Source organism: Numida meleagris, chromosome 22 (assembly GCF_002078875.1).
Source record: "Numida meleagris isolate 19003 breed g44 Domestic line chromosome 22, NumMel1.0, whole genome shotgun sequence".
Classification (NCBI taxonomy): Eukaryota; Metazoa; Chordata; class Aves; order Galliformes; family Numididae; genus Numida; species Numida meleagris.
In genome coordinates, this window is record NC_034430.1 from 1257123 (window position 1) to 1270039 (window position 12917).

The 12917-nt window shown below is 53.8% G+C and overlaps 1 protein-coding gene across 1 annotated transcript; it reads right to left on the minus strand.

Annotated features, from left to right (window-relative positions):
* CTPS1 (CTP synthase 1) lies at positions 371 to 12905 on the minus strand. Its single transcript, XM_021375381.1, has 17 exons — positions 12740 to 12905; positions 12012 to 12182; positions 10217 to 10317; positions 9606 to 9722; positions 8482 to 8565; positions 8082 to 8162; positions 7164 to 7315; positions 6029 to 6161; positions 5167 to 5255; positions 4614 to 4708; positions 4196 to 4258; positions 3579 to 3622; positions 2736 to 2832; positions 2567 to 2622; positions 2386 to 2482; positions 2021 to 2165; positions 371 to 461 (listed from the first exon to the last, which is right to left on the minus strand). The coding sequence occupies exons 1-17, from the start codon at positions 12903 to 12905 to the stop codon at positions 377 to 379; spliced, it is 1776 nt and encodes a 591-aa protein (XP_021231056.1). The 3' UTR covers positions 371 to 376.

A 12917-nucleotide genomic window follows, 5' to 3' on the forward strand; every position in this document is an offset into this window, starting at 1 on the left:
AACCGTGCAGGGTGGAGGGCAGAGCGGAGCTGTTGTACCTGCAGGACGGAGCTCACGGAGCTGCAATTGTTACGATTCAACATCGACGCCGAAAAGCAAAAGAAGAGCGGAGGAAACGGAGAGGATGCGGTAACAAAAGTGTATAAACCATAACTTAGGGAAGGCCGAAGCGGAGAGCGCTCACGTTGTTGCTGCGCGTGCCTGGAAAACCAAACGGGGGCTCTTCTCTCCAGCCACGACGCATCTGAAGGAAAAGAAAAGGAATCCGTGGTGCTGCAGGGCAGCAGCCGCGCACCCGCACTTGGAGCAGAGCAGCCACGGGTTTTCCTTTCTGCAAGGGAGGGGGGAGGTCGGGAGCGCTGGGAGTTACCAGGCATCAGTCGTGATTGAAGGACGGAAACTTCAGCTCCGTGATCTCCGAGTCGGGTGAGCTGCTGCCGCTCCTGTCGCTGTAGGTGTCCCTGCAGAACACGGAGGAGGAGCTGAGCGGGCGCGCGCTCCCAGATCGCCCTGCAGCAAGAGCCGTGCCCGGCACAGCGCGTCCTGCTGCCCGAGGACAGGGAGACGAGCAGAGCTCCCCGCAGCCCTCCCACTGCACGTAGGGCTGGGCCACCTGCATTGATTCTAATTGGCAAACTCTAAGATGAATAACGTAACATATTTTAAGACCAAGCTAATGGACACCAAGTTAATGGGACACAGACTGGTTACCCCCCCCCCAACCCCCCCAGTGCGTTCTCTTCCAGCTTGCTGCTGACCGCCCGCTGCCTTTCATCCACCCCCCAGCTTCAGCACCAACCTGCAGCTCCACGGGGCAGCGCCCCGGGCACGGCACGGCCGAGCTGCCGGAGCACGCGGGGCTGGGGCCTCACTCACATCTCTGCCCGTTCCACCTCATCCTCCCATCCCACACTTCTTCACTATTCTATGCAAAACCCGTTCTGAGCGCTGCTGGGATGCTGTCCTGACAAGCAACCCCGTCAAGTCCCCGTGAAGAGAAGCCCAGCTCCCTCCACCTCCTCCCAGCTGGTCCCAGCCCTGGACCTCCAGGGTGAACTGCTGCAGTGATGCACACACACTGGTGCTGCGTGGTCCCAAAGCACGCATGGATAGTTTGGGATGGTCCCCCAGCCCTTGGCCTTGTCCCTGCTGGGTTCCTCGCCGTTCTCTCAGCCCACCCCTGCACCCACAATCGCTCCAGTGCACAGACTGCAGCAGCACCTGCCCTCACCTGCACCGCTGCGTTCAGAGGAGCCTGGCTGAGCACGCAGTGAGAGCTGCACCAGCACAGCTGCGAGGAACAGAGGCTGGGCTGTCACCGCCACACGTGTTCCTGGTTACGTGCTGAGCACGAAACGATCTGCTCCCAGCAGCACAGAAACTCCCCCCACACACACAGCGCTGACTTAAGCTGCTGCAGCACGGATGGAACTTGTTCTCCTTGGCTGGGAGGAGCTGCCTCATCCCCGCGGCCAAAGCAGGAAATTAAAACATCCCTGCAGCTGCGGGGCACTGAAATGAGGCATCACGACACAGAGACTGCGCTCACAGATCAGCAGGGGTACGAGGGATGGCTGCTCCCCAGGCACCAGCACAGAACTGCTGCGGTTCAGCTGGGCTGCACCCAGCCCAGGCGGAGCAGGGCTCTGCTTTACGCCTTGCCCTGATGCTTCAGTGCTCTCTGCCTTTGGCCCCGTTAGTGGTTTTTTGTTGTCGTGCTGTTTAGCACGAGTGCCCCTACTATAAAAGCACACCTTCAGCATCGCCCTTTACAAGGAGAAAAGAGCTGAAAGGAGAAAACCATCTGCAAGAGCAGGCCCGGCTCAGCATCCTGACGTTTTTCTGGTTCCCAGCAGGGCACTGGGTGCTCCTCCTGAAGGCGGCACATCACAGAGGGGTATCTGTGGTGCTCAGGGTGCTGCACACCCCGTTACCCACATCCCCACTCTCTGACTCTCCAGTTCACCCCATAGGAAGCAGCGCTGTCCCACCAGAGGTCTGGCATCACCCCCCAACCCACCTGGGTGAGAGCCTGCAGCCCTTCTGCAGGTAATGAGACAGCCTTCCTGCAGACGCCAGCAGCAGCCCGAAGTACGGCGGGGATGGTTTGATGGGTCTGGAGAGGAACTCGGGGTGGTACTGAACACCCACGAAGAACGGATGCTCTACGAGGAAAAAAAAAAAAAGAAACACGGGACACATCACTGAGAAGGCTGCAGGCCTGCGGCTGAACGCGTGTGCTGAAAGCACTGACACTGGGGTCTTCCCTACCCCGATTCTTGCTCCCCCAAGGGCACCACATTGTGTCATTTTATCCGTGGAATGGTTCTGAGGGAGCGTGGCTCCATGCAGGAGCGTGCTCAGTGCCCCTCAGCAGGTTCTCACCTTCTAACTCAACTATTTCCATCCGCTCTCCTTCCTCATCCTGGCCAACAAACTTCAAGCCTTGCTCTTCAAAAGATTTCTTCAGCTCTGGATTGACCTAGAGGGCGAGAAGCAAGAGAACCCATCCCCTTTTGTGCCTGGGTTGTACAGGGGAGCCCAGCACCCGCAGCAGCAGCCGTACCTCAAACCTGTGTCTGTGCCTCTCTTCCAAGAAGTCGTGATCGCCGTACAGCTTCCCTACACCAAAGGAAAGGGGAATGTCTGTGAGCAAACACCAGGCAGCTCACACAGCGCCACGTTTTGACAAATTCCTACGAGCACCAGGAACGTGCAGGTGGGAAATGCCTTACTCATAACTGAGTTCTTCGTTTGGAAGAGCGTTCTTCTCTTGCCAAGCCTCATGGTTCCACCCATCTGCCCGGGGTTGTGCTCCGGCATGTCGATCACCTGGGAAATTCAGAGCAGGGTGAGGCTGAGGGACGCGCAGCCCCATGCAGACTCTGAAATATTAACAGGGAAAAAAAAATCAGCATCAATGCAGGAAACAAGCACAGCAGCCCAAAGAACACTGTCCTGACAGGGCAGAGCAGCAGAGCCAGATTAACGTTCCAGGAAGGCTGCACAGAACACACGGAGGCCTGGGGGTATTGGAGAAGTTTTGCCAGAAGAAATGGTCCCAGTCAAAGCCCACGTGGCTCTCAGTGCTAAGGCAGTGCAGTTTACGTCAGTAAGGAATAAACAAAAACAACTCCACACAAACAAACCCCAGAAATCACTGACAGGTTGAGAAGCGACTTGGTAAGCTCACTTTTCCAAAACCCTCTCCTTCCAAGGCTCCTTCTAAACCACAGCAGAACCCAACCTGTGCCGTGGGATCGCACGCGGCCTGCAGGCTGAGTCCCACCCAGACTTCCCGGGCAATTCCTGTCTGCCTCTGTTAATTTCTGAGGTCATCATTACATTGATTGATACTCAGATGCCACTGGACCCAGATATCACTGTGTGTGGACTGCTCCCCTGTGAAAGCAGACAGCCTCCAGGCGCCCTTTAAGAAGGGCAGCACTGCAGTCCCCTCAGAAGCAGCAGCTGCCATCCAGCCACGCAGGCAGTGACATGTTCCGTGCAGATTAATGAGCAGTGAAAACCAACTCGAGCACAGTGAAGATCCTGCGAGCAAGTCACGGCATACTCACCACAGGATGAGTGGTGTTGGGGTCAAATTCTGTTGAGTTCGCATCTGCAATGTTAGATCCAGCAGTTAGAAACACCTTTAAGTCCCTCTCATGGAAGTACACAGACACAGCATAGGATATTCTGCATAGGGCAGGGAATGGGGGAGGGAGGAGGGCTCAGAAACACGTTCCTCCCCCTCACCTTCACCATCCGTGAAAGTTCAGAATCAGCCTGAGGCACTGAGCTCAGTTTGGCACTCTGGAGGAAGGTCTGACAGTGGGGACCTGCACTATCTGAGCCCAGAAAGCAATTCAACCCACGGAGCAGGCGCTGCTGCCTGCCCAGCTGAACTGCTTCTCAGCCTGTGTGGGCAGGGGCTGCGAGGGAACACGGGCTGTCCTGTGCACACAGCTCCACTTGTGTCACACTGAACGCCAAGTGAATGCCTCCACTGGGTTCTGCGTGAATGAGATTATTCTTCTTCCTTTGAGCTGGCAAAGGAGGAGGGGCATTTCCTACAAGCCTATGATAAATAAAATGCAATCTACGTGCCAGTGAAAAATGGAAAGAATTATGGGCGTTACCCAAGCAGCCAAAATGAGACATCCATCGCCCGGGGACAGCTCTGTGCAATTACCTGGCCAACCCAGAACGTTGCGTGCAAACTCCACTACTGCCAACTGCATTCCCAAGCAGACTCCTGCAGAAGAAGAGGCAGAACACAGATGAAGTGGGGACGAGGCACCACACTGAGCCCATGCAGCAAAGGCCCCGCGCCATCACTGAGAAACACAGCGAGACCACCACGGCCTCCCCTGCAACTCGGACCCCAGCGCAGGGATCTGCCATTGCAACCCTGCCAACCCCGTGTGACAGCCAGCTAAGGAGGTGGCACAGCTCAGCACAGCTCAGCACACCGCTGCCCTCAGCCACTTTGGCATTGTACAGTCTGGATAGCCATGGAAGTCAGCAAAGCTCTCGCTGAAGTCCACTGCGCTGTTGTTCAATCTCCTCCTTCGCTCTACTTCTTCATACAGATGAAAAATGTTTCTCACCTAAGAAGGGTTTCTTCTGTTTTCTTGCCCAGGAAATAGCTTGGATTTTGCCTTCTGTGCCCCGAACACCAAATCCGCCAGGAACCAGCACCCCGCTGCAGGACAAGAAGATGCCATTCACAGGGGGCTCACCAAGCACCCCGAGCCTGTCAACAAAGCCCCTCTGCTCCTCACTGCCGAGCCCAGGAAACTCCTGGCATTTCTGTGCACTGCAACACTTCTCCCCTTCTCACATCTTCTCCCTGCAGAACCCCGTGGCACACTTACACCCTTTAGTTTGAGCAGTGCCCACCATTTCCCTCCCTTCCTTTCTCCCTGTTTCCCTGTGCAAATCAATTCCCCTATTGCTGCTCTTCACAGAATCCCTGATTTTTTAAGTTTTCCATTCCACCTCCCTCTTCTACCTCTATCCAAAATTTCACTGTGAGGTCTCTGGGGCAGCGTGGCTGCATACAGTGCCTAAGACAAAGGTTTACAGCGAGGCTCTTCATTCCCAAAGCATCAACAGCAGCAAACTTATCAGCCCCGGCCCAAAGAAGCACTAGGATCTTACTGAGCACCACACAGCTTCTGCCACGCCTCGTGGTACCGGACAGGTTCCTCCTGCAGGGTGGAGGGCTCCAAGTCAGCAGAGTCGATGTACTGGGAAAAAAAACAAACAGAAAAGGACAATGAGACCGAGCCAGAGGGGCACCAACACAGAGACTCTTCAATTCTCCTCCTCCTCGCCCCTGGATAGCTCTTGGTCTGTGTCCTGCTCCATACTTTTGGGTTTTCTGCACTCGTTTCCCATTTGCTAGCCAACAGAACTGCTCCCCTCCACCGTGACGGGTGTGCACAAACTGAAGCCATGTCTTTGTATCTCCCTCCCCCTGCTGTGACGCAGCGAACCCCAAACCCACGTGGCTCGGACTCACTCAGTGTCACATCTCAGCTGAGCAGCACGAGATGCAGACAACCAACCACAAAAGAAGAGCAGATCACCATTCCACAAACACACCTCATCTAACCTTCAAGAGGTACCAACGAAACAAGAGCACACTGTGAAACATGGGTCCTTATCATTAAAGAATGCTGTCATCAGTGCTAGGCACTGGGAAAACTGCAGCTTTTCCAGTCTGAACCACCACCCTTCTCTTTGTGAAGCCTGGAATACAGCTACGTGGTTCTGTAAGGCCATGCGAGGCCTCTGTGCACGGGCACCAGAAGCCCTTCCCATTCTGCACCATAAAACACAGCTGGTTGGGAAGCACCCACAGATTTTGCTGTTCTACAGCTGACAGCAGATGTCTGGATGCTGTAATCCGATGCAGCTTCAAAGTTCACTGGGGGAACCAACTCTCCCTCACGGTTTATGAGAAGCCTCACGAAGAGGGGTGGCACTGCAGGTGGATTTGGGGCAGGGAACTACACACCTTGATGTCAAGTTTATGGTTGATAGCCAGTGCAGAATGTTCCAGTGCTTTAATGACGGAGGCATAGGAGTCTGAAAACTTGGTGTACTTGCCAACAAGCGCAATGGAGCACGTCTCCAGGAGACGATCATACCTGAGGGAAAAGCCAAACATGGGGTTACCTCATCACTAAGAGAAAACAGGGGTGAAATCACCGACAACCCTCTCCAAGTGATAGAAACAGCTCAGCCTCTGCAAGTCTGCCAGTGGGAAGAGAAACCTCCTGTGGAAGAGGAGGCCTCCAGGAATGACTGTAACCTACAAACGTCAAAGCAAGAATGCGAGAAACAAAAAGCAACGTGAGAGAAAAAGCCACTGGGAATAGATCCAAGCTGCCTCTTCAGGAGGATCCAAGGAGTCAGCAGTAAGTTACGGGGAGACGAGATCAAAGCACAGCTCTGCATGTTTCTCCTGTACAGCATTCCCACGCCGCTGACAGAGCTCACTGCAGCAGCCAGGAATACAAAGGTGACTTGCAGAACCCCAGGCCGTGCTGCCTCCTCTGCACCCCCAGCACCCGACACGGTGCCATGCACGCAGCTTCCTGCTCACAGCGAAGGGATTCTGCTGGAAGTTCGTGCCCAAATTGCTAGGTACCTTCCTTCACCCTGCTTAACGAGGGCTGTCCCTGCCCAAATGAAACACTCTTTGCAGCAGTGCCCCGTGTTACAACGGGAAGGAAGCATCCAGCACTCTGCTCTGTGCCTTCCCAGGGCAGACACGTGTCAGGCTCAGGAAGGGCTCGAGTGCAGACTGAAAACCCTCAGCTCAATGCTCCACAAGCACCGAGCACTGTGGTCCCTCAGCATCTCAGACAGAAGAGTTACAGAACAGCTGCCTCGCTCCCTCGAAAGCACACCCCAAAGGCACTTCTTTGCATCGACACAGCTGATGACTGCCATGCATGCCCAGACACGGATTTCAGCGCTACCAACAACAGCTTTTTCACCTCCATCCCCCACCCCCGTCGAGCAGAATCCTCAAGGCACAGGATGACGCTGCAGAACACAGGATGGGAACGGAGCACGCTCGCAGCCTGCCGAGCTACGAGCAGAGAAACCCCACCAGGCTCTTCACCCTCCGCGGCGCAGCTCACCTGTCAGCCATCTCCTTCCACTTCATGAGCATCCTGCGGGGCTGCCTGCCGATGGGGAGGTCCAGCCTGCGCCTGAAGTAATCCACAACGCCCTGCTCCTCCAGCAGCAGAGGAACCCGGTAGATAGAAGAGACATCGTGAACGCAGATGACCTGTTCATCAAACACCAGCGGCGTTAAGAGCTGATCTGAGCGCCTGGCAAATTATTTTTAGGCAGTTAGATAGAGATATAGGCACAGCTATTTTTAAAGTGTCACTTCTCCTGGCTCGCGTGGAAGCAGAGCTCAGCACCTCACTGATAAAAGCCCCTGAATTGTAACTCCTCTCCTCTGTATTCACGTTAAGTGCAACTGCAGGTGGGCAACAACCAGGTAAAGTCGTATTAAACTTCCTGGGAAGTGTGTGGTGAGATCCAGCTTACACACAGCTCCTGGCCAGCAGCAGGTTAGCCAGCCAGAGCGGGGGGAGCCCCATGTAAACTCCTGGGCAATTCTTTTCATGCAGGCTTGGGCAGAAGGATAACATCATGCGAGGAGCAGCGAGCAGAAATGCATTCACAAATCCTTTTAATTTGGGGCAACTGCCCTCTGGCCTCTCAACACTGAAAAATACTCATTCTTCTTGTGGGTTTTTTTGACTGAGGTCAAAACCAGCTATTCAGAAAATACCTTGGATGCCATGGAATTCCAAGCCTAAGTGTATTTACTTAAAAAAAAAAAAAAGTCAGCATAAAAGGGATCATTGTTGTAATGTTTACTGATGTAAAGAATGTAGGTAAGGCAAAGAAGCAGATAAATTATGCAGCTCCCAGAAAGGCAAAGCTAGAACACATCAGCTCTGTGCTCAGATACAGCCCCCCCAGCACCCTACAAACAGCCAGAACATGTATCACACGTACATGCAGACAGCAATCCTTACCTGCTCTGGTTCAACATGACAGAACATGGAAATCTTTTCCTTCACCGAGGTATCCAGCGGAGTGGAGCACCTGCAAACGATCTGACAGAACGGCAACATCACATTGTGAAGCAGAGCAGAAGCACTCACGTAACAAAGCTGAACAAAGCTGAACAAAGCCATCTTTTCACTTGGGAAAGAAAACAGCTCCGCTCCGTGGGACCACCACAAGAGCTCCCAACCTCAGCACTAATGAGGCCAGGATGCTGCTGCAGCATAGGGTTACAGAATCACAGAACGGCTTTGGGTTGGAAGGGACCCGATGGATCACAGAGTTCCAACCCCCCAGCCACTAGACTGAGTGCCAGATCACATTGCCAGAGCTTCATTTCCAAACCCAAAGCCACGCAGCAGAGCTTACCAGATCCGGTGAGAGACCCAGACCTCTGAGCTCCCGGACGCTGTTTTGGGTGGGCTTCGTCTTCTGCTCTCCTGTAGAGCTTGGCTGGTCAAAGAGAAGAATTGGCTGCATTAACATTTCAAGCTAAACAGCATCACATCACATTACTGGGGACTCCCCACCCTGCTCGTCTTCTAGAACTTTGACCTCGCTTTTAGACAAATCAGCTTCAAATACTCCTCTGTGCTATCACTTTAATACCAAAGACTGAGAGCAACCAGAAGAAACCAGAGCTGAAGTCTGCACAGTGAGCAGGAATTCATTCCACTGCAGGACAGAGAGCCTCACTTCTCCCTCCGAATACCACGCATCTTACATTCCTTGTCTTCTCTCCCTAGATCACCCAGCCTGGATGCAAAGGGAAGAGAAGAGAGGAGAGCAGAAAAGGGACTGACCTGCACTTCAGGAACTCAGTCAAATTACTCCATCACATCCAGTTCCATGATGAGGAACTCTCACCTACAGAGCTCTAGTGCTACAGAGGATGCTCTCTGGTACTGTCAACAACCACGGAAGAATTATTTTCTCAGCATGAGGGTTTTGGGGTGGATAAAATTGTAAATTGTCTTCAAAGCCGGGTCAGATAACACAGATGAGGTCGTGCCAGGCATTACGTGCCATGAAGGAGCTCCATTATGCTTTGGTATTGACTGGAGCTTGCACCACTGAGTTGGCACATAAGAATACTATGTTTTCCTTTGTGATTTCTAACTACATTTCTCTCCTCATAGCACAGCTTCACAACAGCTTTTTGGTTGCATTTCTGAACCAAGCCCTACAAAGCACGTCTACCTGCAAAAGCTTCCCGGGTGTCCACGAGAGAAAGCAGCAGTTAAAGATGAAAGGCAGAGTTTGCTGCCCCACTCCCAACTATTTATAACACGTTTCCAAACTCTGAACACTTTCTGTTCGCTTCCTGTTTATAAAATACAGGACCAAATACTCTCTGCACATCTTCCACAAGTTTCCATGCAGAGAATCCCAAATACAACAGTGCATGCAGAGAGGGCGTTTCAGAATGCATCGTTAGACAGCAGCAGGGGCTCAGGGGAAGCACCCACCCCAGCAACACCTGAGCTCCGTACCTGAGGAACGAGGCTGACGTGAATGTTGCAGAAGTTCTCCCTCCTGGCTTTGAACTGGAACTGGCGGAAGGCCTCGATGAAGGGCATGCTCTCAATATCGCCCACCGTCCCGCCGAGCTGGAAAAGACAAAGGTGTTTAGAACTGAAGTTAGCATCAAGACATCCTCTGCTACAAAGGCCTGCTGAAGTGTGCCAGCACATACATACAGTGCCAGCACATACATACAGTGCCAGCAAAACACTCCCACCGCTGCCCTCTGATTCCCTAAGGGAGCAGAGGTACCTGAGGAGCAGACAGGTACCTCGAGGTGACTGCCCTACTTCCTGATTAACTCAGCCTTCCAAGTATCAAGTTCTAATTAAAATTCATTCCTTAGGCTCATCTGAGGCAGAGGGCCTCAAAAACGCAAATGCCTGAGACCTAAGTCTTTCTGTCTACAGATTCAGACACGGAGCACTGAAAAGATTAAAGCTGACAGAAGCGATTTGTAAGAACTCAACAACATGCAGAGTCAAGCATTCCTGAAAGGTGATAAGCTTTGCTCAACAAAACGTGCACACAGCTTGGTGTATTCCGTCCAGAAGTAAAAACTCTTTGAAGAGCTACAGACCTCAATCACGCAGACTTGGGGCTCCACGTCATCTTCATCCACAGGAATGCGTGCCTGCCTCATCACCCACTCCTGTATGGCGTCCGTGATGTGGGGGACCACTGAGAAAGAAGCCGTGGGAAGAGTCAGACCACAGCTTCACTCACTTCAGAGGAAATTACTGAAAAGAAATAGCTAGTGCTTTCCAAACCGCGTCCCAAAGCAACGATGCGCGTCTTTTTCAAGGATTGGAGTTTTGAAATGGTTATTTTTGGCTGCAGTTTTCAAGAGGTGCCTTGGCAGGAAACGCAACCCCGCTTCCATTTAAACAGATGTAAGCAATGTTTCTTTTAAGCTTCCAGTACAAACAGTTCCGCGCACTGAGCTCAGAGAGTCAGCTTGTTTTTAAACTGTCTGCAGCAATCTTTATCCGAAACAGCTGTGGAGGATTCCTGAAAAGGACACAGACTGACCTGATCCTCAGAGATCCTCTGGGCCTTCTAACGACGCCACGGTATTATTTAAATAAGATAAACAGCAAGAACCATCTTAACCAGCTAGCAAATTACCCACAGATACAACAGTCTGCAGTTCCCATTGAGGACTGGCTGCCTCGGAAAGTCAGATCCAAGTCCGGGATGCAGGTCAGACAGCACGTTCATAGAATCACAGAAGGGCTGCGGTTGGAAGGGACCTCAAGGATCATCAGGTTCCACTCCGTGTTGCAGGCGGGGCTGTCAGCTGCTAGGTCAAGTGCTAGATCAGATCGCCCAGGGCCCCATCCTACCTGGCCTTGAGCACCTCCAGGGATGGAGCAACCACAGCTCTGGGCAGCAGTGCCAGTACCTCACCGCCCTCTCAGTGGAAAACTTCCCCCCACATCTAAATCCAAACCCTCCCTCCTTTAGTTTAAGACCGTTCCCCCCTGTCCTATCGCTGTCTACCCATGTAAAAAGTTGATTTCCCTCCTGTTTATAATCTCCTTTTAAATACTGGAAGGCTGCAATGAGATCTCCCTGCAGCTTTCTCTTTTCCAGGTTGAACAAGCCCAGCTCCCTCAGCCTGTCTTTGCAGGAGAGGAGCTCCAGCCCTCTGATCTTCTCCTTGGTCCTCCTCTGGACCTTCACCAATAGCTCCACATCCCTCCTGTGTTTGGGGCCCCAGATCTGGACACAGTACTGCAGATGGGGCCTCAGGAGGGCAGAGCAGAGGGGACAATCACCCCCCGTCACCCCTCTGCTGATGCAGCCCAGGATGCCGTTGGCCTTCTGAGCTACAAGCACACACTGCTGGCCCATGTTAAATCTTCCATCTACCAGGACCCCCAGGTCCTTCTCAGCAGGGCCTCTCTCAAGGAATTCTCCCAGCCTGCATACACATCTGGGATTACCCTGCCCCAAGTGCAGCACCTTGCACTTCGCGCTTTGCTGAAGCTCATCAGGTTCGCAGGGGCCCACCTTTGGGGTTCACCACGGTCCCTCTGGCTGGCATCCCTTCCCTCTGTCGTATCACCGCTCAGCTCGGTGCCATCACAAAGTGCTGAGGGTGCACTCCATCCCATCATCGATGTCAGTGGTAAAGATGCTGAAGAGCACCGGTCCCAGGACGGAGCCCTGGGGGACACCACTCCTCACCACCCCACCTGCACACGGAGCTCTTGCCCACAGCGCTCTGGCCGCGACCATCCAACCCGTTCCTTACTCACCGAACAGTCCGCCCTTCAAATCCATCTCTCTCCAATTTGGAGATGAATTCCAAAAGCGGGGCAGAAACACAGGACGCATTTCCCAGCAGCAGAAACAAAGCCTCGCCTCACCTTGGACAGTTTTGCCGAGGTAGTCTCCCTTCCTCTCCTTGTTGATGACATACTGGTAGATCTTGCCGGTCGTCAGATTGTTGTCCTTGGTGAGGCGGATGTCGAGGAAGCGCTCGTAGTTACCCAGGTCCAGGTCCACCTCCCCGCCATCATCCAGCACAAACACCTCTCCTGCGGCACGCAGAGCAACACGCACACCTCAGCACAGCGCGGGCATCGGCTGCGTGAGGCAGATGGACACGGGTCTGCAGCAAAAGCGTTACGGGGAGCAGCAGGGGAACGGGGGGGGCTCGGTCCGGAGGAGGCTCAGGGGAACTCAGTGCTCCCTTCAGCTCCCTGAAAGGAGGCTGCGGATCACAGAATCGTTTTGAGTTGCAAGGGAGCCTGACATGCTGTCCGGTCCAGCTCCCTGCAATGCGCAGGGGCACCCAGAGCTCCATCAGAGCTCAGAGCCCCATACAGCCTGACCCGGGGTGTCTGCAGGGACATGGCACCATCACCTCTCTGGGCAACCTGTGCCAGAGCCTCGCCACCCTTACTGTAAAAAGTTCTTCCTAAATCTCCCATCTCTTACTTTGAAACCATTTGCCTCTGTCCCATCAGCACAGACCCAGCCGAAGAGTCCCCAGAACCCAGCCCCAGCCCGGCCCCGGGCACAGGGCACAGGGCAGACCCGCGCTGCCTTCCCCCCCCCCCGCCCCGCAACCCGGCCCCGCCCCGGCGCTCACCGTGCTCGTAGGGGGAGAAAGTTCCGGCGTCGATGTTGATGTAGGGATCGATCTTGATGGAGGTGACGCGCAGCCCGCTGGACTTGAGGATGGTGCCGATGCTGCTGGCGATGATCCCTTTGCCGATGCCCGAGATCACCCCGCCCGTCACCAGGATGTACTTCATCTGCCTGCCGGC

Coding starts and splice junctions, on each gene's coding strand:
- CTPS1 (XM_021375381.1), bottom strand. CDS start 12,905: ATGAAGTACATCCTGGTGACGGGCGGGGTGATCTCGGGCATCGGCAAA. Junction 3,623..4,195: donor CAACGTTCTGGGTTGGCCAG/GTAATTGCACAG, acceptor CTAACATTGCAG/ATGCGAACTCAACAGAATTT. Junction 2,483..2,566: donor GGCACAGACACAGGTTTGAG/GTACGGCTGCTG, acceptor CTCGCCCTCTAG/GTCAATCCAGAGCTGAAGAA.